At 32.3% G+C, this 27179-nt stretch overlaps 3 protein-coding genes and 2 non-coding genes across 9 annotated transcripts; 1 reads left to right on the plus strand and 4 right to left on the minus strand.

Annotated features, from left to right (window-relative positions):
* Positions 1 to 643: 643 nt before the first annotated feature.
* LOC108759231 (constitutive coactivator of PPAR-gamma-like protein 1 homolog) lies at positions 644 to 10145 on the minus strand. 4 transcript variants are annotated; one of them, XM_018504574.1, is made up of 16 exons: positions 10042 to 10144; positions 8125 to 8550; positions 7783 to 7955; positions 7585 to 7698; positions 7266 to 7412; positions 6812 to 7181; positions 6284 to 6535; positions 5830 to 6207; positions 5619 to 5757; positions 5371 to 5496; positions 5149 to 5266; positions 4747 to 5047; positions 3485 to 3729; positions 1601 to 1729; positions 1137 to 1231; positions 644 to 884 (listed from the first exon to the last, which is right to left on the minus strand). In XM_018504574.1, the coding sequence occupies exons 2-16, from the start codon at positions 8336 to 8338 to the stop codon at positions 734 to 736; spliced, it is 2952 nt and encodes a 983-aa protein (XP_018360076.1). In that variant the 5' UTR covers positions 8339 to 8550; positions 10042 to 10144; the 3' UTR covers positions 644 to 733. The 4 variants fall into 4 exon arrangements, 3 of the variants coding, with proteins under 3 accessions (XP_018360076.1, XP_018360077.1, XP_018360078.1); XM_018504575.1 differs by lacking the exon at positions 10042 to 10144 and adding an exon at positions 9673 to 10019; XR_001939992.1 differs by having other exon boundaries at positions 801 to 884; positions 1588 to 1729.
* Positions 10146 to 11414: 1269 nt separating this feature from the next.
* Gp93 (heat shock protein 90 Gp93) lies at positions 11415 to 15076 on the minus strand. The gene is made up of 4 exons (XM_018504535.1): positions 14903 to 15076; positions 14740 to 14826; positions 13678 to 14284; positions 11415 to 13542 (listed from the first exon to the last, which is right to left on the minus strand). Exons 1-4 carry the CDS (start codon positions 14946 to 14948, stop codon positions 11886 to 11888), a joined length of 2397 nt encoding a protein of 798 aa, XP_018360037.1. The 5' UTR covers positions 14949 to 15076; the 3' UTR covers positions 11415 to 11885.
* A 127-nt stretch (positions 15077 to 15203) lies between these two features.
* LOC108759216 (calcyphosin-like protein) lies at positions 15204 to 24857 on the plus strand. Of its 2 annotated transcripts, none has more exons than XM_018504542.1 (5): positions 15204 to 15417; positions 21337 to 21493; positions 22796 to 22973; positions 23202 to 23411; positions 23946 to 24857. In XM_018504542.1, the coding sequence occupies exons 2-5, from the start codon at positions 21339 to 21341 to the stop codon at positions 24045 to 24047; spliced, it is 645 nt and encodes a 214-aa protein (XP_018360044.1). In that variant the 5' UTR covers positions 15204 to 15417; positions 21337 to 21338; the 3' UTR covers positions 24048 to 24857. The 2 variants fall into 2 exon arrangements, with proteins under 2 accessions (XP_018360044.1, XP_018360043.1); XM_018504541.1 differs by lacking the exon at positions 15204 to 15417 and adding an exon at positions 18400 to 18707.
* Positions 24858 to 26088: 1231 nt separating this feature from the next.
* On the minus strand, positions 26089 to 26159 carry TRNAG-GCC (transfer RNA glycine (anticodon GCC)). The gene has a single exon. It is a non-coding gene; the product is annotated as a tRNA-Gly (tRNA).
* Positions 26160 to 26493: 334 nt separating this feature from the next.
* Positions 26494 to 26565, minus strand: TRNAD-GUC (transfer RNA aspartic acid (anticodon GUC)). The gene has a single exon. It is a non-coding gene; the product is annotated as a tRNA-Asp (tRNA).
* Between the last annotated feature and the right edge of the window lie 614 nt (positions 26566 to 27179).

Here is a 27179-nt window from a genome sequence, read left to right on the forward strand (position 1 = left end):
CGTTTGGCAGTGAGGACATCATATATCGCATACGTCAAGAATAGGTAAAATCCTTACATCGTGCCGCGTGCTATCGAGACACTGCAAGTAAAGATTTCTCTTGTCTCCTATTATTAGATCAATATTTTGGACCCATCAGAGCTTTAGAACTATTGTGCACATAACATTTAGAATACGATCAGATAGCTTTTAAATAGCTACCAATATTTAGAAGCTGAAACTATTTTGTCCGAAATATATTAATTTTTTATTAGTTATTAGACTTTTATGTCGTAGATAATTTAGTATATTTTTAAAAAAGTAGATAATTGCAATAAATTCAAATTATTCTAAGTCAAGTTAACTGTCACTGATTATAAATCTAATATTCCGATATTAAATGTTAATAAATAGAGCATCTGAAGAAATTTAATTAGGATAATTATATTTTTTATTATCCGCATAATCTGCGGATATCGTACACATTTCCTTGAAAAGTATATCTACCAAAATTTTGATGGAGAAGTAGTAAAATATCTTTTACTAATAAATTTATAATAATTAATAATTTAATAATATTAAATTTTGTAATTAAAGAATTATTCCAAAATCTTTATATAACAATTTTAAAGACTGATATTCCAAATGTTACAGATGTCACAATTGCTCAGAACATATAAGTAGATTGTTAACAGTCTTGAGTCATAATTTGGGAGTGGTTGCAGTCATTTTTCGAGAAGTTTTCTTTTAATATCTAATTTTCCGTTGCAACAGCAGTAGCGAGCGGTGCATCGCCCTGCCCCTTTTCCATACCCTTACCATTCTCCACCGCATCATCAAACTGACCTGGTACTGGCAGTGCGTCTTTTGTCAGTAGTGCACGAGCATTATCGGTTTGAGTTTCGCTAAAAATAGAGTATATAATTATATAAGTTATTATATATATATATATAAAATTTATATAATTCATCCAATTGTTTTATTAAATAAAAATTAAATTAAAGATTACTTATACGTATATCAAAATAAAGAAGACAAGTCTTTTTATAAAATGAGAATAATGAAACAAAAGATTTTCTTGCAACATCATAAATGTGAAGATCAATAAATGATTATAAGACATGTTAGTATATATCAAAAAAACTTCAAACACTTACTTATAATCTGTGATTCCATCAATACCACGGCCTTTGGTATCCTTTCTCTCTGTTTCCTTGGTTTTCTTAATAGTAGTTTTCTTTTTGCCCGACACCTAAATAATTAATAAAAATATATTTAAGATTTCTATATACTGTTATTAAGAAAATTATCCGAATTATTTTTCTCCGATTTTGATGATTTAAATATATACATAATTATACATATGTGTATATATTATCTCTTCTAAATATTTTTCTTATCTCTTATGTTTTCAAAAATACGTTTTACGTTTAAATTATGTTTATATGTATACGTATATCGAATTAATTGTTATTTCACTAAGTTTATAAACTTTACTCAACATATAAACGTTATCGATTTAAGTAATTATCCGATAAATAATAGTTATTCCAAATTTATTCTAAGTTTCCATCACCTCTGATATTTTTTTTTCATTCATATACCTACAAGATATTTTTACCTTCATTTGAGTCTTCTTGCCACGTCCAGCGATCGGAGCACGGGTAACTCCGCGTGTTTGAAATGTTGGTCGGTTTATTGGATTAAATCCACGTGGAAGACCGTATTTAATTCCACCAATAGAAGTTACCTACAAAAACACAATTTATCTAAATTGTGATGCGTACAAAATTCTTGTTATCTAAATAAAATATTATTGTGAGTTATTCCAAACATGATTTAATATGTTTCTTAATAAGTTTCTAATAATTTCTTATTAGATTATTTAAATCAATGCTTCAAAAGATGAGTCTAGAATTTATGTTAAAAAGAAAGTTCGAAATGCTCGTTTTCCGTAAACACGCCACGGCATGTTTCGATATGATCTGATGTGACGTAGACAGATCAATGTAATAATATATTTAAAATTATAATATATATGATTTTAAGATGTCGCATGTGCAGTATCAACTCTCATTTTAAAAGATATATTTATGTAAATTTATTATTTCTTCAATTAAATAAAATTTAGGCATAACACGTGTCTTTTGATACCATCGCAAAATCATTAAAATTATTTCTCGGAAGGATATATTTCAAAAAAAGATAACGCGGATTCCAAAATTGAATGCAAAGAGGATAAACTGAATTACAATAAAATTGGAAATTCAAATTTAAATTGCAAAAGTTCTTAGAAAGATATGCTCTATAGAAGATAAAAACTTATTTCTCATTAATAATGATAATAAAAATTCATTTTTCATTAAATCCCATTTTTTTATCCCCAAATAATATTTATCTTCACAATTGTGTAATCATATTTATGATCTTAAGAAACTCTTTGTTTAATATTGTTAATATTTATCTCTCTGTTAAGAGTTTCTAAAAAATGAAGCACACGTGCAGGCGTGCTTCTACTATGTTTTATATATGTATATATATATATATATTTTTTTTTAAATTATGTCATAAAGTATTTCACAAATCTTACTTTTAGTTTTTAATAATAGCAAATATAAATTAATTATCACATATCAATAAAAGTTTACGACATACATAATGTTGAATAATTAAATTAACAAAGACACATACTTGTGATTTGAATTATTATAAAAACGTAAGTAAGCAAAAAAAAGAATGATATAATAAATATTTCTCGAATAGAAAATTCACTTTTAAAAATAGATATGTTGTTTTTATTTATAATATTATACAATTATGTGTAACTTTACGAATATTATATTTCATTACATATTGCTCAGCTATTTAAATACATGCTTTAGAAATACATGCTTTGACTACTTCGTAAAGAGAAAAATATATATATATACATATATATGTTACCTAAAAAGAATACATATAAAAGGAACACCAGTTAAAATACTCTGAATTAAAATATATAGAAACCTTTATTTTAACAGTGTCCATATTACATATAAAAAAAACATGCGATAATACAAAACCGCAATGCTACAAAAAAAACATCATGTAAATATAATGTCAAAATAATTTCTTTTTTATCCTAATGATGTAATAAAGCAACACACATAACGAGGATAAATTAACTATCCTCCGCTTAATATACATTCTCAAGTACATGATTCCAGATTTATTTTCATGATGTATCGAACGTCTACATATAAAAATTATATAAAAAACTGTATAAGCAAGTAACTCTGCATTAAATTGATTTACGTGATGTCCCTCCTAAATGCACGCATTATCCGATCACACCAGCGACGTTAAATAGTGAAAGCGGACTACTCAATATCTCGAACGTTCCCCTAAAATCTGTCCAGAATATCGTCATCGTGTGCTTCTTACTCCATATACACGCAACGATATCGAGCCATCGTTATGAAATTACTTGCAATCACATACCCTATTGAGATCTATTATACCTTACCTGCGGTGGAATCCGTCCGCGAGGGTGTCCTTGCAAGGGTTGCGGCAATCGACCGGGTTGTCCGTAATTTGGGCCCCATTGACCTACTACAACACCAGCAATTTCCAGTTGACCACCACGCGAAGGGATTGGGCGACGCATTAAACCACGTTGTGGTAATGTGCCGCTGCCACGACCGCGCATCAATCCGTCGTTAATAGTACAATTAGCAGGCAAAATATTGGAGGGAACTGATACACGAATACCTGTAATAATATTAAATAAGATTATTATACAAATATATAACGAATAAAAATAGATAAAAATTATGTATTATTAATGTATGGAGAAAAATTAAAATGCTATATAGACATATTTTTTGTTATATAGAAGAATATTAGTTCTTAATAAATATAGAATATATAGAAGAATATTAGTATTTCATAAATAAGATTAGTTTTTATTATATATATTTAACAATTTGCTTATAACAAATATGTTTCTTTATAGAATGTTAATTAATTTTCTGTGTAATATCTACATTTGAACTGTTCTCAAAAATATACATAATCTTAATTTTGTGATGTAATCGATATATCATAATCGTTTCTTAACTTCAATATTTCTAACTTCAATATTTTCGCAGCAATTTTCAGTTTTATATAAAAAGTATGCAAATTGAGTTTCTTTATCAGGATATTTTATCGCAGTTTTGAGATTCGTAGGGTTATATTGATGAACCCCACGAAGCAATATTAGCTGCTTTTGCTTTACTTCCATCCGAAAACATCCTATTACAAAAGATCATAGGATGCTAAGGAAACTGGAAGAGTTACTAATAAAAAAAAAAAAACATAAGCTAAAACAATTATCAAAATTCGAGCATCTATTAATCAAATAAACTGTACCAATTAAACTAAATTATAAAAGTTGTTAAATTAACTCTGTACCTTTTTCTCTCAATTACAATAGCTAATATTATTAAAAGCTTATGTGATTATAACATTAAATTATTAAATGTCATATTAAATCTATTATACTAATTAAATTACGTTAAGTAAATGTAATTAAATGGTATATAATAATGTATAATTAACGCAGTTTTTTTCATAATTAAATTATGAAGGCTATTATTTTAATTAGAAATTTATTAATTAGAAATTATTAGAAACTTATTAAGAAATTGAAAAAAGTCTCGAAAGTTTCGAAAAACCACGTCCGAATTAAAGACAGATAAATAAAGGAGAAAATATTAATGCATAGCTAAAATGAATGTAATATACCTGGCGTGACAGGTAAAGGTGGTCGCGCAAACACGACGGTAATTCCCTCGAGTATAGCTTTTCTCATTCTCTCGACCTTTACAACGCGGTCAATATGACCGCTGCATAATTCCAACAAGTTCTTGGCAATAGTAGCACGAGCTAGCGTATGATGGAACAATTTTCCATCAAAATAAAGCCAGGGACAGCACATTAACCATGGAATCGGCGCGCCACATGCATCGTTTGCTAACAATGCAGTCTCAACACCAGCCATGAACAAAGTAGCCAATTGTACACCGCGTGATGTCACTAATGGAAGCTGTATACAAATGATACATTAAATGTTGACCTATTCAAGTATTTAATCATTGCCTAAAATAACAGCTGTATTGTAAGAATTATACGACATGTTCATTTTACCTGTAAATCCTGCAAATACTGAGCATTCATAAGCTCCGGCGAAAAAGCTTGCGCGATGAAAGCGTCTAATTCCTGACGGCGCAAGATCTTTATTTTATCAGAAAAAGACATAATGTATCTGCGAAAAAAATAATTAGAGAAACACTCATTGATCGAATCATGTTCGATTAATTAAAAAAAGAAATCTGATAAAAGCTTAAAATAATCATAATCAATATTCACCTTAAAACACAGGCCATAACCAGCAGATGTTGCGGTACATATGAGGTATTTAATATTAGAGGTGTGTCTGATCTCATACAAGTCAGGAAACCCCTAAGCCTTCGCCTCTTATCATCTATAACTGTGCTGAAGAACAGGAAATCTTGTCAGTTTATAAAAATTATATAAGTCTACAGAAAGTTTTAATTCAATAATCAATCCACGATGTTATTATACATATGCAATTTAATTGAGATAAAATCACTTACCCAAACCACAAACGTTGAATCGTAGGCACGCCCCAGCCAATCTGCTCTGCTTTCACCAATTCAGGAGTCTGATATGGATTGGACTTGGACCATACCCACTCTTTTATTATTACATCCGGTATCTCGATCTTTTCACTATCTGTCGAATAAATTTGCAAAATTTAATGGAGAAAATATAAATCTTTTGTTATTTGTAAAACGTTATACTTACCACCTTTTTCTTTACTCTTTGTAGCTAGATACATCCGATGATGGAGATTAAACAAAATCGCATATACCATTTGTCGAATTGGTCTATAAATGCCATGAATAGAAGGAAATTCACGATGATTTTCGTCTTCCAGGAGGACCGGCAATTTGATTTCACCAGCGATGAGAATTTGATAAATGTACGGTGACATGAGCCCCTTCTGGTGACGTTCCGAGGCGGTGCGCATAACTTCTGGTGACGTTGTAGGAATATTAGTTTTCTCCAGTTGTCTCGCAGAATCGGCTGTTGCATGGGATGGCGATGTCGCCGAGGAGCTACTACTCGAACTTGACGAGCTTATCAAGAGATTGTGAGTACCGTTGATAGCATGTCCATCGCCTATTTCAAAAATTCCAGACGTTTAAGATAGAATAGCAATAAATCGTCAAAAGCCATCGATTTTTAGCCGGCATACTTTGCTCTTCCTCTGTGCGTATGGCATCGGCATCTCCATGGCTCTGAATACCAGGTGGATCGATCACAATTTGCGGCGCCGTCTTCGCGTTGGCTGTTGCCTGTTTGTACGCGTTCAAACTTTCACGTTCGCTCTCCAAAGTTTCAGAGGCAAATCTCGACGTTTCCAAATTAGAATCACCTTCCGAGGCTGATGGTGTGTCGGACAAACTCGACTGAGTCTGTGTGCTCGGTTTGGAATCTAGTTTATGGACTGAAAAAGATTGGCACGGATATATTTTATTTTCAATTTATTAACTATATGAAAACTAAAACTAACAACAAAGATATATATGCAATTACCATCTCCTTCTATATTCAGTTTCTAGAATTTTATCTTGAAAATGCTAAAACATTTACTTTCCTTATATTAAAGATTAATATTTTTTAATAAAAAATTCTTTGATAGTACATCCTAATTTTAAAATATATATTGAAATTGTTTGGTAATAAAATATTTGAAAATGTTTTTAATATCAAAAAGTCTCACCTTTTGTTGGTTTCACAGGTTTATAATGTAAAAATCCTTCTTTTGTTCCGTTTAAATAATATTGAACAGATTGTCTTAATTTCGAACACCTTGGATCGGAGACGGAACCGAACACCTTTTGTGAAACCACATCCAATTCTGCAGATGGAAGTTCCTTGACAAAATTCGCAATTATTTTAATCATTTGTTCAACGCTTGTCTTATTTAGCACATTGGTGCTAATATTATTATTTTTGTAGAAGTCGGCCAAGTCGGTTTCGGTCAATATATAATTTCCAAGTAAAGCTGCCAATATACAGAGCCTGTCGGATGGTATGTTGAGAGCTCTAGTGAGTTCAGAAAGCATATATTCTTTTGTATCAAGGGAACCCTGTTATGAAAAAAATATAATATGTTACAAACGGTAAATTATCGTCACATAAAATACTGATTTCTATTACGAAAAAATACATACCTTGTATGTAAGTTTTAATTGTTCGGATGAGAAGTAGCGTGGAGGATCAAATGCAGCATATTCTGCATCATCAGCTATGAGTCCGTTGTAATTATTCTCACGACAGTAAGCAATGACTTCTTGGTGATGATCATCCATACTACATAACTGTTAAAATATTAGTAACGTTAATTATGTAATATTTTATAAATTTTTTAAAATTGTACGCAACAATTAAAATATTACTCTTTCTTTTCTTGTGCATTTTAATTAAATTTGAATCAAAAATTTAACTGTAACTACAAAGACAAAACAGAGAAGGTAATATTTATTAACTTACAACTGTGACATTCAGATGCCTAAGAGCCATACGTAAACTGGTCCTTAAACATACAGGAGGAGTCCACCAGATTTTCGGTGGTGGCGTACCTTTCGTTGTTATATGTTTCAAGACCTAAACATTTCAGAAAGACATTTAAAAAAAATTTTAATTAACACTCACAATTAATCTGAAAGTATATCTGTATGACAAACTTACATTGTTAACTTTAGCGCGTACTTGCAATTGATGTTGCACCCAATCTGGTCTCCGAAGAGGTTCGAAACATCCATTAAAGAACACAGCTACCTCCAACCCCGACATTTCCATTGCTTGTATGAGAACAGCAAGGAATTGGAGCATACGGTTCCATTGTCCACCACAAGCCCAGTCTGTATCAAAGTACAAAGTAACAATAGTATTAATAATCAAATTATTTCTGTTCGAGAAAAAAAACTAATGTGTGTGAATTTTAAAACTATACAGTAACATGTAAAATCTGTCTTGCCAAAATTAAATTTATTTATTTTTATATATTACATATTTTTTTTTATTATTTACCTGAGAAGAATCCTCCATACAATCGATCCAAGCAGCATTCTCCATCGAGAACTAGTCTTAATTTACCGAAATTGTGTATCTGCTGTCCTTTAATCACACGATTGCGTTGAGATTTTTGAGCGACCATACGCGCTATTTTCAACAAGTCCACAGGTACAGATCCTCCTTGTACACAATTACCATCCAGGAAAGTTTGCAAGTCTTGAATGCCCATGTTTCTAATATTCCCGAAATGTATTCCGGTCACGAGTCACTTTAAGTTTGCTTCAATTTTTTCTTTATGTACACAATAGTTTCACTATCTTTATAAGTTGCTTATTTTTGTCTTAAGACCAGCGATGTATTTGCTCTTTTATATATGGTCGATATATTTTTGAAATATTTTAAGACATGAAGAAACTTAAGTCCAATTTCAAAAGTTTCAATCTGCAAAAGAGAAAAGCCGACAATGTACTCTCAATATCAATATAGAGTTATAAATATTACAATTATTTTCATTAAAATATCAGCTATCTGTTAGTGATTTGTCAGTAGATTTCAGCAAACAGAGCAGAATTTGTTTCATAAAAATAAAATCACTAATGCCTATTTTCACCAACGATAATTTAACTTTAATCTTAGTTCAACTAACTTTTCATTGTTTTTCTAGTTCTAGGTAGGAAAAAATTAAGAATAAGCTGAATCGAGATTAAATTTAATCTACATTGATCGAAACGGATATTATACTGATTTCCTTTTAAAAAGCATAAACATCATTCTATTCTTCTTGACATTCAATAGAAAAGATAGAACAATACTCGTGTTGACTGCGTCTTTTAAAAGAAAAGCAGTCATATCTGGAGACACTGGTAGTGTCTCGCTGCTAAGCTACGCGCAGTGATCTTAGTATACATAATTTTTTGAGCTTTTGTTACACACGATAAGTCGCCCTTTTTTAATATCATCAGAAAGTATTTATAAGGATGCGTATTTAAAAAATATACAAAATAGTACAACTAATTACTTGGTGCTCCAAGTATAAAAAAAGCGTAAGATATAAACGACCCAATTGTGTATACTTAGAATTTACGAAACAACAGGTTCTGCTCGATTTATACAATCGATCGATCACACTAACAGATTTTGTTATATTTTTGCTAACATTCTGTCTACAAAATTTGTAACAGATACGTTGCCTCATGGGATTTTATCATGGGATACATGCAATCTCGCGTCGACTGTGACCAAGTTAGTTTTATCACAGTCAGCTATTAAACAATGACTCCATTTGCCCAACACTTCCGTTTGACAAATATTTAGAAATGGAAAAAGGGAGAACTAAAGCAACATAATTCATTTTGTACGTTGCTTCGTAAGTTGCGTCCCTCTACCCCTCTCCACGTCCCCGCCCCTCTCTTTCCCACTCCTTTCCTTCTGAACGAGATGACAAGCCCGACGAGGAATTTCCGTTTTGGCGTGTCCTGTGGACCGTAGCGTTGCGGAGCGTCGCGTGGAACGCTGGAGAACGCGCAGTGTCGGAATTGCGAGGGACCATTCGGCGCCATTTACTTTGTTTACGCGCACATCGGGACGGTCGGTGTTAGCCGCGTTCACGCCGGCTGGCCTCTCGCGAGGACCGGTCCCATGATGGTGGGTTGGGCCCAGCCCCGTGGATGGGGATCGTTATCGTTAATACCGGATACGAATCCCGAATCGGAGGCGAGAAATATCGGACGGTACGAGTCGGACCGGTTAACGGACGAATCGGAGCAGTTGTCTTGGTATTGGTCGGCGGAGTATTGCGGTCGCGCTCGATCGCAAAAAGCGGCTCCCTCGCGTTTCGGAGTACGCGGGACGTGCGCTGATACCGGGTTCTCGCGGCCGCGCGAACACGTCCGGATGATCCGTGCGTGCCGCCGCGACGTGCCGCGTACTTACGTTAAATTAGCGATAATCATCGTGGCCCCAAAGAAACACAAAACACACGGGCTTTCGGAGTTGGATGACGTCGGAATCGAAAACGGAAATGACCACCCCGGTACCGGTGGCGCGCGCGGCGACCGCCCGGCACGTCGCGCTATCCGGCGCGCCGATTGGCCAGCCCGTGGCGTCACCTTACGTCACAACTCGGTCCCGACCAGCCGGCGACCATGGCCGGCCGGAACTGCGCGACGCGCCATTGTTTCGAAAACACAAAGCGTTCTCGTTTCTCGCTATGCATTCTCCGAGAAAATTATATTCACAACTTGTCGACCGCAGGTTGCTTTTATACCGCATACTTTTTTTAAAACAACTACTGTTTTTTTTTGTACCAACTGATTCATTTTGTGATCAAACGATAAAATTTTATACTTTTGTATATACATATATTTTATGAACTTATGCGTCTAGATATTACATTTTTTTTAAATATTTAATAACTTTTACTTTTAATCTTTTTTTTAACTTTAATAAAATAATTTTAAAAAAATACAATTTAATTACTGAAACAAGATATCAAATTTTCATAACTTTGAAATTATTATTAAGATTTAAGAAATGACCATACATGAGTACGATAAATATATACGAATTTTTAATTATTATTATATACTGAGATATCTTTTTTTTAATATTTAATAAAATAACTTGGAAAAATTTAACTGTTGAATTTATGACGCAGTCAATGTACAAGAGATTAGTAATTTTTTTTTTGTATATACATCTATTTTATAAATGTATATCTGATGTTAACAAAATTCGTTTTAAACATTTAATAAAATAACTTTGAAAAATACAATTTAATTATTGAATTTATATATAACTCAACTGATGTTGTATAGAAACATTTAATTTTCCAAAATTTTTAAGTTATACATATATTAATATCTTTTTAAACGTTTAATAACTTTCAAAAATATAATTGTTAAATTTATGACTCAATCAATGTTGTATAAGAGGTAGTAAATCTTTCTTTTTTGTACTTTTGTACACACATATATTTTATAAATGTTTTAACATTTAATAAAATATCTTTGAAAGGTATTATTTAATTGTTGAGAATTTATAACTCGATCGATATTGTACAAAAAACCTCTAATTTCTATTAAAAAATCTTATCTATATTATTTATATTAAAATGTCATTTATGTTAATATATTATGATTTTATTTTTATTTATATTCCTTTGAAATTTTAAATAATTGTATTTTTACATAAAGGATATTTTAATAAATTTTCTCTTTTATTCTCTCTGAACTCAATAATCTAAACTTAAAGTACGCAATTATTTTGACTTGTAAATATTAATGAAATACAAATCAATATCAATATAGTAGATATACTTCATTTTAATATAATTTTTGTAAGTTTCATGTACAAATACATTCACACATATCACAAACATACCATACGTCAGTAACGTTCAGTCAGTGTTCTTTTCACGTTACTAAAAAGATATGGAAGATCAAAATGAAAAATTGTAATAAATTATTTAAATCCCTTCAAAATCTACAATTTAACTGGTATCGATAACAGACATGAACAAAAGGATGACAATATTATGCAGTTTCGTATAGAAAAAGTAAGAAACATTTTGCCTTCTGTTCAACCACATTAGTAATTACGAAAATTTTTACGATATCAGAAGAATTAACAAACTTATTAAGTTGTACAATCTAAATTGTTTACAAACTTGCGATAATGAAGGTCACCTCCTTGGGAGAATTCGAGATAACTATACATTGTATAGCTACGCTTCTAGAACAAGTCTTTTGAATATCGTTTTATGTTCCCCTCTATTATTACAATTCATCGTGTTTCTCGTCTTCTTCCTCTTCCTCTTCCTTCTTCTCGTCATCAGAATCCACATCTAACACCTTCTCGCTGTTTGCTAATTCCTCGTCCTGCAATTCCTCCTCCTCAGGAACTTCGTCCAAAGAGATACCTAAGTTCTTCCTCATCAATTGTTCCACGCTATCTGCGAAACTAGCGGTCTCTCGTAACATATAGCCCGATCGCAAAGTCGCTGTACGGAACATCATCAGGGCGATGTCTTTAGCTGTCTGATCGGCCGAGTCAATCTCGACTCTGCGCAGCAGTTCTCGGATGAGTGGATGCCTTGGATTGATTTCCAAAGTCTTCTTCTGGTTCAAATAATAACTCTTCTGTGGATCATCGGACTTCTGGTGTGCGTTCGAGATCGCCAAACGTTCCATATTGCCGGTCCAGCCAAACATACTGGCGACCAAGGCACAGGGAGAATCAGTCAGACGCTCAGACACTTGTGCCTTGCTGATGTGATCCTTCAGAATGTCGCTCAGCCACTTGATTAGAGGCTCAAATGTCGTCTTCAATTGTTCCATTCGATCCTTCGCTCGTTCGCCCTCATCCAGCGTGAAACCTTCCTTTGCTACGTTTTGGAACTTTTTACCATCGAACTCCGGCAACGCCGATATCGCGTACTCGTCCACTGCCTCCGTCAGATACAACACCTCATAGCCTTTTTTGTCCAGCCGTTCGACGAATGGCGATCTCTTTACCTCGTCTTCGGATGAACCAGCAATGTAGTAGATATGCTGTTGATTGGGTTTCATGCGAGAAACATATTCGGACAGGGAGGTCAATTCCTTCTGCGTCGACGAGTGGAATTGCAAGATCTTGGACAGTCTCGCACGATTCTGAGGATCCTCGATGATGCCTAACTTGATGTTTGTGCTATATTCCTTCCAGAATGTCTGATAATCCTCTTTAGGAATCTTCTTGATCATGTCCAATACCTTCCTGATAAGTTTTTTCTTAATAATCTTGATCAATTTGTGCTGCTGGAGATTCTCGCGCGAAACGTTGAGCGGTAGATCATCGCTGTCCACAATACCCCGAATAAAAGATAGATAATTTGGCATCATGTCGGTGAACTTGTCAGTGATGAAGACTCGCCTGACGTATAACTTGATGTTGTCAGACTTTGTACCGTAACGATTAAAGCTGTCACCTGGTTGAACCTTCGGGATAAACAAAACAGACTTGAATGTGACTTCACCCTCAGCAACAAAATGTGTCTTCGCTAGAGGTTCCTGATTATCTTTGGTGAGTGTCTTGTAGAATTCAATATACTCCTTTTCGTCAACTTCGTTTGGCTTCAGCGTCCAAATTGGTTTCGAGTCGTTCAACAATTCCCAATCCCATACAGTCTTGTCTACTTTCTTAGATTTCTTCTCGTCTGCATCCTCTTCCACCTTAGCGTCATCCTCCTCATCCTCCTTGTCTGAATCAGTGTCCTCATCTTTCTCAGCATCTTTTTTCGCAGGCTTATCTTCTTCCACTTCTTCCGCGTCGACTTGTACAACTTTGCTATTCCACAAATATATAGGGAAATTGATGAACTGCGAATATTTCTTCACTAAGGTCTTTATCGTATCTGGTTCTAAGAAGTCTGATGCTTCTTCTTTCAAATGTAAGCTAAAAACATTTAAAAAATCACAATATTAAAAAGATTAATTACACAACATAACAGAAAATAAGAATATGTATTGCTAGGCTTTGAGAAACTTTTTGAAACTTCCTAATTTGTTAAAAAGAATTCTATATACATACCTCACAGTCGTTCCTCTCTTCAAGGTATCTCCCCGAGGATCTTCAACAATGCTGAAGTTGGAGCTATCAGATTCCCAGATATACTGTTTATCGTCATTATGCTTGCTAGTGACAACGACGACATTCGCAACCAAATACGCAGAATAAAAGCCTACGCCAAACTGACCGATCATATCGTTCATATCCTGAGAGCTAGTGACGTCCTGCATTTTTCCCAGAAACTCTGCTGTGCCAGATTTTGCGATGGTTCCCAGATTGTTTACTAGATCTTGCTTTGTCATACCGATACCAGAATCCATTATGTGCAATACTTTGTTCTCCTTGTCTGCTTTTATTCTGATAGCCATTTCGTTATTTGTATCCAGGACACCTTTATCGGTGAGAGACAATAACCTAATTTTATCCAATGCATCAGATGCATTCGAGATCAATTCTCTGAGATAGATCTCTTTGTTGCGGTAGAGAGAATTAATAATAAGTTTCATCATGCGATTAACTTCAGTCTGGAATGCAAACTTCTCAGCCCTATCTCTTAGTTCCTTTATTTGAGCAGTATTTAAACCATCGATCTTTATCGCTTCCTCCTCTCTTTGTACTGCTTCATGATCTGCAATAGAATTTAAACGTCACTTAAAAATGTATAATCCAATAATTAATATTCTTATAAATAAGGCAAAATAAGATTTCATATAAGATTAATTGTTGATAAAGAAAATTATGTTTACCAACTATAAATGAATAAATAAAAGGGCTTCTTTCACTCTTTATTAAACAGAAGATTCAATATACTTAATAAATTCATAACAGATATGACAGATTATACGTACAAATTCAAAGTTGATGTAAAAATTGAACAAATCATAATCATAAAAAAAATTCCACTTCTGTATATGAAATAAACCTGCACTTTTCTAAACTCTAATACAACATTTGAATAATTTCGCTACGCATAAACTTCAACGAACTCCTCCCACCTGTTACAACACTACCAACTCTTTTTCAAAAAATTCTAGAATTATAAATAAAACAATTTTCTGTTCAATTAAACTGCAAGATAATAACCTGTTCGCGATGCCTCACGGCTAGCTCCAAGATCGTCCTCCACGGTACCGGCGTTCTCTTCGATCTCATCCTCGGCCCGAACGAATCCTAAAAAGCAAGCAAGCGCGTATAAAATAATCAAAGGCGCATTTCGTCTAAGTCGAGAGAATAGATTCTTGCTTACCCGCCAGCAGGAATAATCCTGCAATCAATAAGTAGAGTTTCCTCATCGTCGCCGCGTCGTGAAAGACCGTAAACGCGAAAGGAATCACCAAGGAACTCGCACGCTGCCACCGCAACACTCCGCTGTTTTTTCACCGACTGTCACGGAACAGCCGTGACGACGACGCGATATACGCGACGGCACGGGGCGGCGATCCAATCGCGTCGAACCACGCAGCACGTGCCGGCCAATGACGGGCGCACCCGACAGCAGCTCGTACAAATGGCGTCGCGCGATTGGCTGTACACGTGCCTCTCATCTCGTTTTAGAAGATTCACTCGCGGCTGGACTGGACACGCCGGACACGCCACGCAGACTCCGGCGACGTATGCAGAATTGTTACAATCGGAAATTGAATTATCAGTAATCTCGAGCGGATGCTACGGAAAACACGACGCGTCGCCATAAATTGAAAATCAAAATCGGCCTTTTTTCAGTTCCAGAGAACTCCGGCCGGTTGCGTTAACGGTTTACCGGTAAATATTTGTCACATTGAGACGACACGTGAATGTTCTACAAGAAATGTGTTTATTTTGATTGTTTCTGTTGCTCTTACAATTGTAATGAGCGATACAACGATTAGTACTTAGGAATCTGTTAACGTTGGGAATGTCTATAATTGATTTCTATCAATGTAAATTGTTGATAAAGAATGATGGAATAGTTTACCTATCGCTAAAAAGGTTCGCTTGATAAAACAGAAAGGTTTTCTTATCAGTAGTTAATAAGCGAGTAAAAAATGCAAACTATTTTTTTGAGTGTCGATAATTGCGATTAAAATCAATAATTGCGATTGAAAAACAGATTTTTATCTCTTTTTATTAATCTTCTTCGAAATCAATTTTTTTACTTCGAATATATACTGATAGACATATCTCATTAAAGAAAGAGTCTTACCAACTAAAATAGAGTACTTTTAGAAATTTTTTTACAGATAGCTGCTTATTCAAACGTTCTGAAGTTTTTACACATAAAAGACATAAGTATATTTTATAACTTATCTTTAAATTTTGCGTTCATATTGGGCTTCTCTCGCTATTATGGGGGCGATCCATTTTATGCTTTGAGGCATTTTTTGTTCGATCGATTCGTAAAATTCTTTTAATGTGATACGGACTTTATAGACATCTTCATAAAATCCGTGTTACACATTAAAAATATTTTACGAATCGATCGAAAAATGCCTCAAAGCAAAAAATGCCTCAAAGCATAAAATGGATCTCCCCCATAATAGCGAGAGAAGCCCAATATGAACGCAAAATTTAAAGATAAGTTATAAAATATATGTCTTTTATGTGATTTTTTGAAAAAGATATTTGAATGCTATTTTATACATATATTTTTTTGAAAAGTACATACAGCTATAAATTTTTATTGACTATATAAACTATACCTAAGCAGAATATCAAGTCATTATGATGTTAAAATGACTCCAAAATGATCGTTAAAAGTCATTTTTCAGTCACTTCCTATTCATTTTAATGTTATTTTGACGTTATCGTGACTTGTTTTGTTCTGTTTGGGTAGCAACATTTATCGATTAGATACACATGGCGTGGCGAATTTAAACGTGGCGTATAATAAAAATAAGTATATATTGTTGAAGTTTGGCAATTTGAATATGTTCATTATTTCAGAATTACAATGACATACAATTAAGGCGAAGTTTTGTGAAAAGTAGGATGGGATAAGAACTGGAGTTATATATTTAATAAATTGATACAATGATGCAATACTTGTACATATAACAACGAAAACGAATGAAAATATTGGAACAATTTTACAATATTGTAAAATGGGCTGCGTCTTTGAAGAAGAAAAATAGCAATAAAATAATTTTTATTGCTATTTTTATAAATTTTTATAGAAACTTTTATTTGATATATTTTTTTATATAATTATAAGAAATAGATTACTAATTAACAAAATTATGTAAATGTTAAATTATTGATATATAGTAAGTAATTCGATTTCTCTTTCGTATTTTTCTTCTACTTTCGCATGTCTTTCTTATTCTTAAGACTTAGCTTATAGTTTATATTCTCAAATGTCTGAAAGTGACCAAATACATGTCTTAAATATGTAATGATGCCAAATACATAATGATTTTGATGTTAAAATAACGTTAAAGTCGTCATCTTGTTAAAATAACAATTCATCAATTGGTTTGTTGGGCAGTTCTAGACATTATCGAAATTTTAAACTGTCTTTTAGGTGTCTTTAAGATGCAATGTTCTTTACATATCTCTAACAAGCGTATTTAATAAGAAAATGGCTATCTTTCAGCTTGCAGTTAATAAAGTATTAAGACAATATTGCTCTTAAGAAATATCCGTTTGTCTATTCTTACTGCATTATTAGGGGATATACATTGCTTTGATGATGAACTTGTCAACTGACATTTGACCACGTATGTTATTTTGTCATGCTGTCCTACTGCTACATAGCTGTGAAATTGGTCTACGATCGCGCAAAAATAAATAAATGTAAAAGTTCAAGAACGCGAAACACTACATAATACTGCGTACACATCACTGTTAGCTAGCAACTGTGTTACGCGATGTGCTCTAGGTAGGGCTGATCAAATATGTACGATAATTTCTTTACTTCTCGGACTTTCTGGTGCGATGCTGTTTAGTCTCAGTTTATCGATGTAGAGTCTAAGTTTATCGAGATCAATCTAGGTCTATAAAGAGGTCAAGATAATATTTTTGCACATCGTTAAAATAAACAATTAGGTGATAACCTAATGGGAGAATTTTCTTAATTAATTTTATATTTAAAAAAAGTCAAAAAAACTCTATCTGAAATATTTTTTAATATTTTAGATATTTTAGATGTTGAAAAAAAAATTTTAGTTATAAAACTTTTAAAGGATGATTTTCTTTTTAAATTTGAAATTAGACAAAAATAAAAAAAAATATATATATATATATATATGTTCTGGATTTTATTGCGTAATAATATATTTCAAGAAAAAGTTGATGGATATTTAGCTAACGTCTTCAGTAAATTTGCTCAATCCATGTTAAACAGTTTGGGTTTGAGTTTGCTCTATCCAGCGAGACGCTCCTTGAATTTAAGAATCTAAATCGATCATACAAAACTTGCAGATTAATTATATCAATTATTTATATTAATATTCTGATAAGACAATCAGAAATGTTTTCTCAGTAATGTCACAAATATTCTAAGTATCTTTTTCAATATAATAACTAAACCAATGAAATGGCAATGACGACGACCCGGGCGATTATTCCCTCAACCCCGAGCGTTCTCCGATTCTCCTTCGACCTCGCCCCTCGATGAAACAATCGGTATCGGCGATCGATCAATCAATTGGTCACGCTTGCAATCGGCGCGGTTTGCGAAGCGGATGCAATGGGCGTGTTGTGACAAATCGGTCGTTATGGATACATCGTGACGCTCCGAGGGCCCTGCAGTGTATAGTCTCTTCCCATACATCGTCCAGGGTGTGTACGTTATACGTAATGTGTGTCGTCGTTATTGTCATCGTCGCCGCGCTATAGGATGCTATAGGATTCGTGACGATCCGCCATGCGGAGGGACCGCCACTCACCTTCCGGTCCTCTTGGGAAAAACGTCGGCGCCGCCTCCTCCGCTTCCTCTTGCGAAGAGTAAGCCAGGTTCCTTCCTCCTTCCGCTGATCTCGTGAACCATCTATCGTCTTCCACTGCACACGCGCGCGTCCTCCACTGCGTTCTCCAGCGTTCTCCATCTCGTTCACCGGAAGCCGCGAGCTAAGGTGAGTGATGTCGCGCGAAATATGTGGAAGGAGGAACGTTTCTAACCGTTTCTATTAATGTAGATTAATGTTAATCTCGGTTCAACTTGCTCTTCATCCTTTTCTAATTCTTAGGAAGAGATAAAGTGTCAGACTCGTATTTATGGTCGATTTTTATATTCGAGGCTGTTGCAGTCTTAAGATGTCATAAGTCAATCAAATGGCTGTATTAATATCTTGAGACATTACTTAAGATTGCAGTCTTAAAATAAGAATTATGAATCTTAGTTGAATCGAGATTACAATTAAATTAAATTGATACACGGAGAGAATTTTTTTCTTAGAGTTTACCCTGAAAATATGATAGTCGTGGGACAACATTGTTTATTTCCAAGAATTTTAATGTAAATTTCCCTCATTCATTAATAAAACTGCTAACAATAAAGTATAAAATAAGTTTGATTAATTTTACTGAAGTGCATGGCAAAAATTTTTTAAATATTATATTGTACCATCTACCATATTTTCGGGGTAAATTTTAAAACAAAATTCTCTCCGTGTAGAGATAGACAGTCGGATATTCTTTCGAATATTCTTTCTGACATTCATCTTTTTATCGCAATTTCTCGTGAATTATCCGCATGAATAATTTTTCTACGAGTGTGTAATGATTGTTACGTTACAAAAAATATCGGAATAACGAGATTATCATTATTGAAAAAGGGATAATATATTTTTTTATTAATAAAAGAGAAAAATAGGATGTGCTTAACTATAGTTTTCCAGCGCTATCTGTTATATCTATTTCAAATAAATCATAGTGAATCAGTACGTAAGCGAGTGTAATAATGTAGATAAAAATATAATAAAATTTATTCTATATTTAACATTTACATAAAGCCAAGAAGGAAACTTGGTTTACAAACTTGGTTTTTTTACCTTACTCATCCATTCATATCTTTCTCATATACACACTCTTATTTTAATTACTGATTGCACTACTTCCTGTCTTTTTTTTTTATCTTTATAATTATTCTTCTATCTTATCTATGTTTTGAATATATTTTCATAGTCAATTAATATCAAGATAATTTCGACATATTATCGACAACTGCATAAAGATATTGTTATCTTTATGCAGTTGTCGATAATATGTCGAAAACAGTATTTCTTAAATAATGTTGTATGAAAAAAGAAATATTGTTTCAAGCCTTCTTTGAAGTAATATATATAAATCTTTCGAATTTTTAAATATAACAACAAGTTGTTAGAAAGTTATTTACAGTCATGTCGCTAATGTCGAGCCGAAAAAAAAGTTTCAAGAAATAATTAAAGACTTTTAGCGAACGGCTGCTTCCACACATGGCGGTCGATGACAGGGAATGCGAACGTCGATGTTGCAATGTAGAAAACCACTATTATTCGTAAAGTGACAAGTTAGCAACAGAAGTTAATCAATAACCCACTTTTTATCTGCCTTTGTGCGCATGATAGTAAAAAACTTTATCACTATATGCATCTCACCACATGTGCAAAATTGCATTTCTGTCAAGATATGCAGATTAGATATGCACGCGTTCAATGTTTCTTACCGACTTTTAATACAATTAGCAATCAAATTGGAATATGAAAAAATATTTTATTAAATCATAATCAAGATTTTGTAATCCTAAATTATAATCAAGAATTTATAATATAAAATATAATCGTTTTCGATTCTATATTATATGAGCGAAGTGGAACTTAAAGCGAAATATTATGAATCGGTGATGGAATTTCATAATCCTAAACTTTATTGCATTAACTATTTGAAACATATTAATTAAATACATTAAATGCATTAATTATATATATTTGTTAAATTCAAATTTATAAATCTAACTTTTCGACTTGCTTTTCTTACAAATAATAAATATTCCTATTCCAGTAGTATTTTTAATTTCTATATCTTTTTTCTCTTCGTGACACTATTTTTATCAATGTGTTCTGTTAATATTCTAAATATAATATGTTCTTTTTTTTTCATATTATTTCTATATATAAAAATTACTAAACTTACAGCAACTCATAAAACACGCTTTTCTTGCAAATAATAAATATTTCCATTCCAGTAGTATTTTTAATTTCTATATCTTTTTTCTCTTCGCGACACTATTTTTATCAATGTGTTCTGTTAATATTCTAAATATGTATTCTTTTTTTTTCATATCATTTCTATATATAAAAATTACTAAACTCACAGCAACTCATAAAACACACTTTTCGAAAGTATAGAATTTTAAGCTTTAAAACCATTTTTTTAAATTTTTTATTTCGTTCATTTTTAAGTTTTTTGAATAAAACAGATACGAATTTTTGCACTCATTCAATAATGGGTGCTTTCCATTTAATGACACAAGTCGATACAAACATCATTCGATTTTTCTTGGCAACACAAAGAGTAACAAAAATAGAATAACACTTGTGTCACCAAATGAAAAGCACCCAATATCTTTCGAGACGTTGCGCAGCATCACGTTACTTCTCCTGTAAATGTCCACTTTTGGAATGTAAACGCGCGCGGCTCTCTCGTTCTTGTCCCTCTCTCTTATCTCTACGTGTTGCACCTGACTCATATTATCACGTGAGCGAATGACGTTTCCCTTTCCAGCAATGTTCAGCTTGAGACCACAGAGTGCTACGACGCGACAGGAGATTGAAATGATTAACAAAGCCCAACGGGCTATAAACAACGCCACGGATACCATGGAGAAGTTACGTCTACTTTGCCTAGCTAGAGGTGCCAATGGCATTCTTGGTTTGGGTAGGTGAGTCTCGAAAGCATTCTTTAATATTTATATTGTTATTAAATGCAATTACGAAATCACAAGGCGAAAGTCCTCATCATGTTCGTTTTTCTTATAACTAGGTCGTGCCCCAAATTATCTTTTTTCAATCTTTTTCTCGTACAATTGACTACGTTCTGATTGATATTTCTTTTTAAGCATTTACACTCTTCCTTTAATCTTAATTATTATTTGAAAAAAAGATAGTGTCTTTCCAATTATACATCTCAGAAAAGACTTTCGTTTGAGACAAGATTTTGATTCTTTTGTATACTATAAAACATAAATATTTGTTTTTACCAATGTACACCACCGCTGAAAAGTATTTGCCTAGCCTGTCTTTCTTAATTAAATAAAGAATTTCAATTAATCTTCTTTTTTGATCTTTTAAAATTCTAAATGTTAGGCTTATAATAAGAATGTTTAGCTCAAAGTTTTACATTATATATATATATTACTTCCCTACTTCAAAAGTGACATAATTTAAAAAAATGAATTTCCCAGAAAAGGGGAAAAGAAAAACCTATTTTTTAACTTGACGAAATTATTAATTAATTAAATAATATCGGAAGGTTAAATAATATTAGGGAAAAATTATCAACACGATCAAATATTATTTTTTTCATTTTTGTGTTCCATAATTCTTTATTTAAAAAACACTTTAAACCATGATAATTTTGACGATTTTTTATTTAGCTAAATTAATTTACTTTTGATAATTGATAGCATAATATTTACATTCGTTTATGTTAATAACTCAAGAATCAAGATAATTATTTAAAGATCGAGGAAAAATATTGTTAGTGGTAGTATAAACTAATTGTAATCTCAGCTGAACTTATTTTTTATCTTTTTTTAAAATTCTAAGAATAAAATGGATTTAGAGAGTAAATTAAACCGATCAAATTAAGTTTACAATAGACATGGACATAATCCCAACACAGGAACGACAGATTCTAAGTAAAAAAATAAGACAGATAATTTTAACAAAATGGATTTAAATTTAAGTGACTGCTGAAAAGAAAAATTGCAAAAAAAAATGTGAATACACAGGGTTAGATAACAGGGAGAGAATAAAATCCAAAATTGATGCAAACTTTAATGTTAATAATTTGCGGATAGTGATTCATCATGAACATCATGTGCGTGCGATGATGATACGGTTTTTATGTTTTTATCACACATGAATCAGCCTGATATCACTGTCCTCGACCTTTATATAGTCTATATACTTACGTAACACGGTGAGACATTTAAATTTCGCGTTATTATATATTTCTTCAGAGTATTCCGTCGTATGGACGATGATGGCAACAAGAAGTTAAATTTTGAAGAGTTTAAAACGGGTTTAGAGGAGACCGGATTGGAACTCTCTGAAGATGAAATCGATGAAGTCTTTAAGAAATTCGACACTAACGAGGACGCGAATATCAGCGTTGAAGAGTTTCTCGTTGGCATAAGAGTGAGTTTATGTATTTTTTAAATTGTGCTTACTGTTTATTTTAGCGCTGTTTGATTTTTACCAAGATAAATGTCTAATTAAGAGAAACATTTATGCGTCGTTCAAACGAAAAATCGTATTTAAAAATTGACGATAAGAATAGAAAACTAGCATTAAAATTTATAATGCGCGTAAATGTGTAATCGTAGAAATTATTAATTAAATTAATGAGATAATTTTTCCCGTCAGCCACCGTTGAATCAAAGCCGCAGAAATGTAGTAGATCAAGCGTTCCAGAAATTGGACAAGACCGGCGATGGGCGGATCACCATCGACGATCTACGAGGAATTTACAATGTGAAATGTCATCCGCGTTATATCAGCGGTGAGGAAAGCGAAGAGAGTATCCTAAACAAGTTCCTCTCGAATTTCGAGCACGGAGGCAACGAAGACGGTGTCGTAAGTTTTATGATATTTCTTACGTATTCTTCTAGTCTCTTATTTCACAAGAGAACGTGCTACATTGAAAAAGTGAGATCACGAAACTATAACGTTACTATAGCTGAAACATCACGTTCAAAATAAATATTCTAGGTGTTCAAATCCTCCAAGTGGGTCAATAAGTCCTTGAATTTAAAATCTAAGCAGCTTATTGATGGTCCTCTTCAAACTCTACAACTTTTATTTAATAACTTATATTTAAAGATATCAAGAAATTATTTAAAAATCCGTTATGACAAAGTTATAATGTAAATCAGTTATATATAATGAAACGAGATATATAGATATATTTTTATCAATTGACAAAAATTTTGTTTTAATAATAATAAGAGATTTTTTGATTTATTATATTGTTATATGAATATAATATTATTATCGTATTATTATCTATCTACAAACAATTTGCTTATCATTATGATCGTTCGTATTATTTTCTTAATTTGATACCATTATTATTTATTCACTTTATTGTTATTCTTCCTTCTGTTGCAGGTAACGCAAGAGGAATTTATGAATTATTACAGCGTAATTAGCGCGAGTATAGACAACGACGCATATTTCGACTTAATGATGCGTAACGCTTATAAGCTATAACTCTCGATCTCTTTATTTGCATTTCGCGAGACAACACGCCGGTCCTACATCTGTCTATTCCACTACGATCGCATCGACAACTGTAAAAAGTCACTATTCTGCTAAACCAATGTATAAATCAATATCGTTGTCACATTACCATGAATGTTTGTCTCGTTAGACACGCACTTATTCCGCTAATTTTGCAGTCTAGCAAAAAGTAATTTAGTAAAAGGTGTCATTATACTAATTAATCCAATATTAATCATGCATGAATCATCGGAGTGACAAATTAAAACCGGTATACATATACATATACGTAACCTCGTTAACTGTTTATTCACTGAAATATCCTCGGTCGAGAAGAAGAAAAAAAGTGTATATAGAAATCCATTTTAAGGGGCTTCTTAAAAATTGATATACAACTCTACGTAATTTTTTTCCCTTGTCGAGTTATTTGGTTGTCAGACAGCTGCAATAACTTGTCCATTTCTAAACTATGAAAAATTGTACCACGAATTTTCAGAAACAGAAGCGAGAGATACGCGTACAACAAACCTTTTTTTCTTCTTCCTCGATGTATTATTAACTATTTGCGAAGAAAGTTGGTTATAGGGTCCAATTTTACAGCGCGAATTGTGGTAAACGCGTCCTGCGCGTTTACGTTTTTTTTTTTTTAAATTCCTCTTTGTAATCCTATGTTTATTCTTCTGTGCATGAATATATATGTATACATGCGATTGTAAAACGGATTGACTTTCTCCGCGCCTAAATTTAACTTCCTACGATTTGATTCACGTACTTATTTAAAGTACTCTATTTATTTGATTTGTTGTAATCTATTTTTTATAAGGTGCAATAAAAATAAAATATAATAAACAACAAATATGAGTAGAAACTCATTAGCCCTTTATAATTAATTATGATGATTAAATAAGCGACTTTTCTCATTTGCGAAAATCCTCATTAGCGATCTAATCAGGAAATAAATTACTTTAATAAAGAGTAATAGAACTAATGGAATCTCAAGTGACACGTAAACAGAGCTGTAATTAATAATACAGATAAGCTCAATGTTTTTCTGGGAATGAGAGCAACACTTCCGTGACTCGTTTCAATTATAATATTCTCGAAATTAACACCGAAGCTAAACGTATGTAAAAAAACCCACATAATGTAAAAAATAAAAATTTTATTCGCAGGAACTCAAATAACATTTATGTTGCATAAGATATCTAAAAGATATCATTACATATTTTATGTCGAAAAGATGTCTAAAAGATATTTTTTAAATACCTTTCGCAACACGCATGTTATTTATTGGGAAAAAGTAAATATACGTACTGCATATGATTATATATTTCTAAATAACATGCATGTTGCATAAGGAATTTAAAAAATGTTTTTTTGACATATAAAATATTTAAAGACATCTTTTAGATATCTTATGCAACATAAATGTTATCTGGATTCCTACAAATAAAATTTTTATTTTTTTCTAATAAATTAAACTTTTCCATCGGTTTGTACGTGATAGTTTTTATTTGAATTTGAAGATCAAGTATGCGAAATTGTAATATGATCTTTGCTACACGGTACACGCCCACTGTATCAATAACGATAAATTATCAGGACTTGGTTTATGATCGTCACGTAATCAACAATTAGCTACTATAATAGAGATACCTGTAGAAACTACGCTTCAAAATAATTCTCACATAGTTGACGACGTATTTTTTAAAAACAAGATGTTAAAACTGAAAATATTTTAATTTCAATTACTTGAAGTTACGATGATAAATAAATACGGTACAATAAGTAGAAAAAATATATTTACATTAATTACGTGGCAAAAAATCGGAAATTACAGTTTCGAGAAGTCTAAAGATTAATATTAAATATTTAAGAGAATATAAAAATTGTAAAATTTATTAAATTAAATAAAAGTACAATTAAATGATCTAATATCCAATATAAAAAATAATTAAATATCTAATATAAATTAAGTAATAACTATACATACAATAATGTGCAAAATAGAAAGAAATAAAACAAAAAAAAATGCATCGGCCGGGAATCGAACCCGGGCCGCCCGCGTGGCAGGCGAGCATTCTACCACTGAACCACCGATGCGATGTGAAGATTCTTACTTACAGAGTATAAGTAGTACTAGCGTAAACTAGATTTTCAAATTTATGAAATATATTTTTATAATATTACACTTTAATTTTATAACTTTTAGAATTTATGTCAGCGAACAAATCACCCAAAATAACTTCTATTTGAAAAACTGCGTTTTAATATGTTTATAGTCATGAAGATTAAAATACCACGACTAGAAAAAGTATATTTTATTCTAGGATTAAAATTTTATAATATAATTGATAAATTTTATAATATAATAGCAATCATTTTCGTTATATATAGAGATATAAGAATGTATAATTGCCGATTAAAAAAAAAAATACTCCCCGGCGGGGAATCGAACCCCGGTCTCCCGCGTGACAGGCGGGGATACTGACCACTATACTACCGAGGACTTGGTGATAATGTGTTTAAAATTTGTAGTATATATATTCCAAATAACGTTTATCTTGTAATAAGTAAAACTTCTTTGATTTTATTAAATAACAATAATCGTAGATACCATCTGATAAATTTAATGCATATGTTAAAAACGGACAAATAAAATATGAAAGTTCTCATAAAAGGAATAGACATATCCTGTATGTATTTATAATATAAAAATTTAGTATAAAAATTATTTAATAACTGAACTATGTTATAAATTAAAGTTCTTTTCTGTAAATTTTTTTAAAATTCATAGTGGTTAATTTACAAGTCAGTTTTAATTTAACTAATTTTTAAAGACAAAGGTTAATCTATTGATGCTCATTGCTCATCAAAACTTTCCATGCCTCGTAATGCATACATATTTGCTTGATACGTCATTAAATTATCGCATATACGTAAAAAAAACTACGCAGAATATTAACTTATAAAACGGACTTTATTGTTCTTTGTATACTCGCTCGTTTTGACTCACCTAAAGAAATTCTTGTAGCAATTAAGTTGGTGAGCAGACACATATCTAGAATTTCTTGCGCCCTTGGTAAGAAAATATATTGAAGCCTCTTCCCCTTCAGAAAAAAA

Source organism: Trachymyrmex cornetzi, unplaced genomic scaffold (assembly GCF_001594075.2).
Source record: "Trachymyrmex cornetzi isolate Tcor2-1 unplaced genomic scaffold, Tcor1.1 scaffold1732, whole genome shotgun sequence".
Lineage (NCBI taxonomy): Eukaryota > Metazoa > Arthropoda > Insecta > Hymenoptera > Formicidae > Trachymyrmex > Trachymyrmex cornetzi.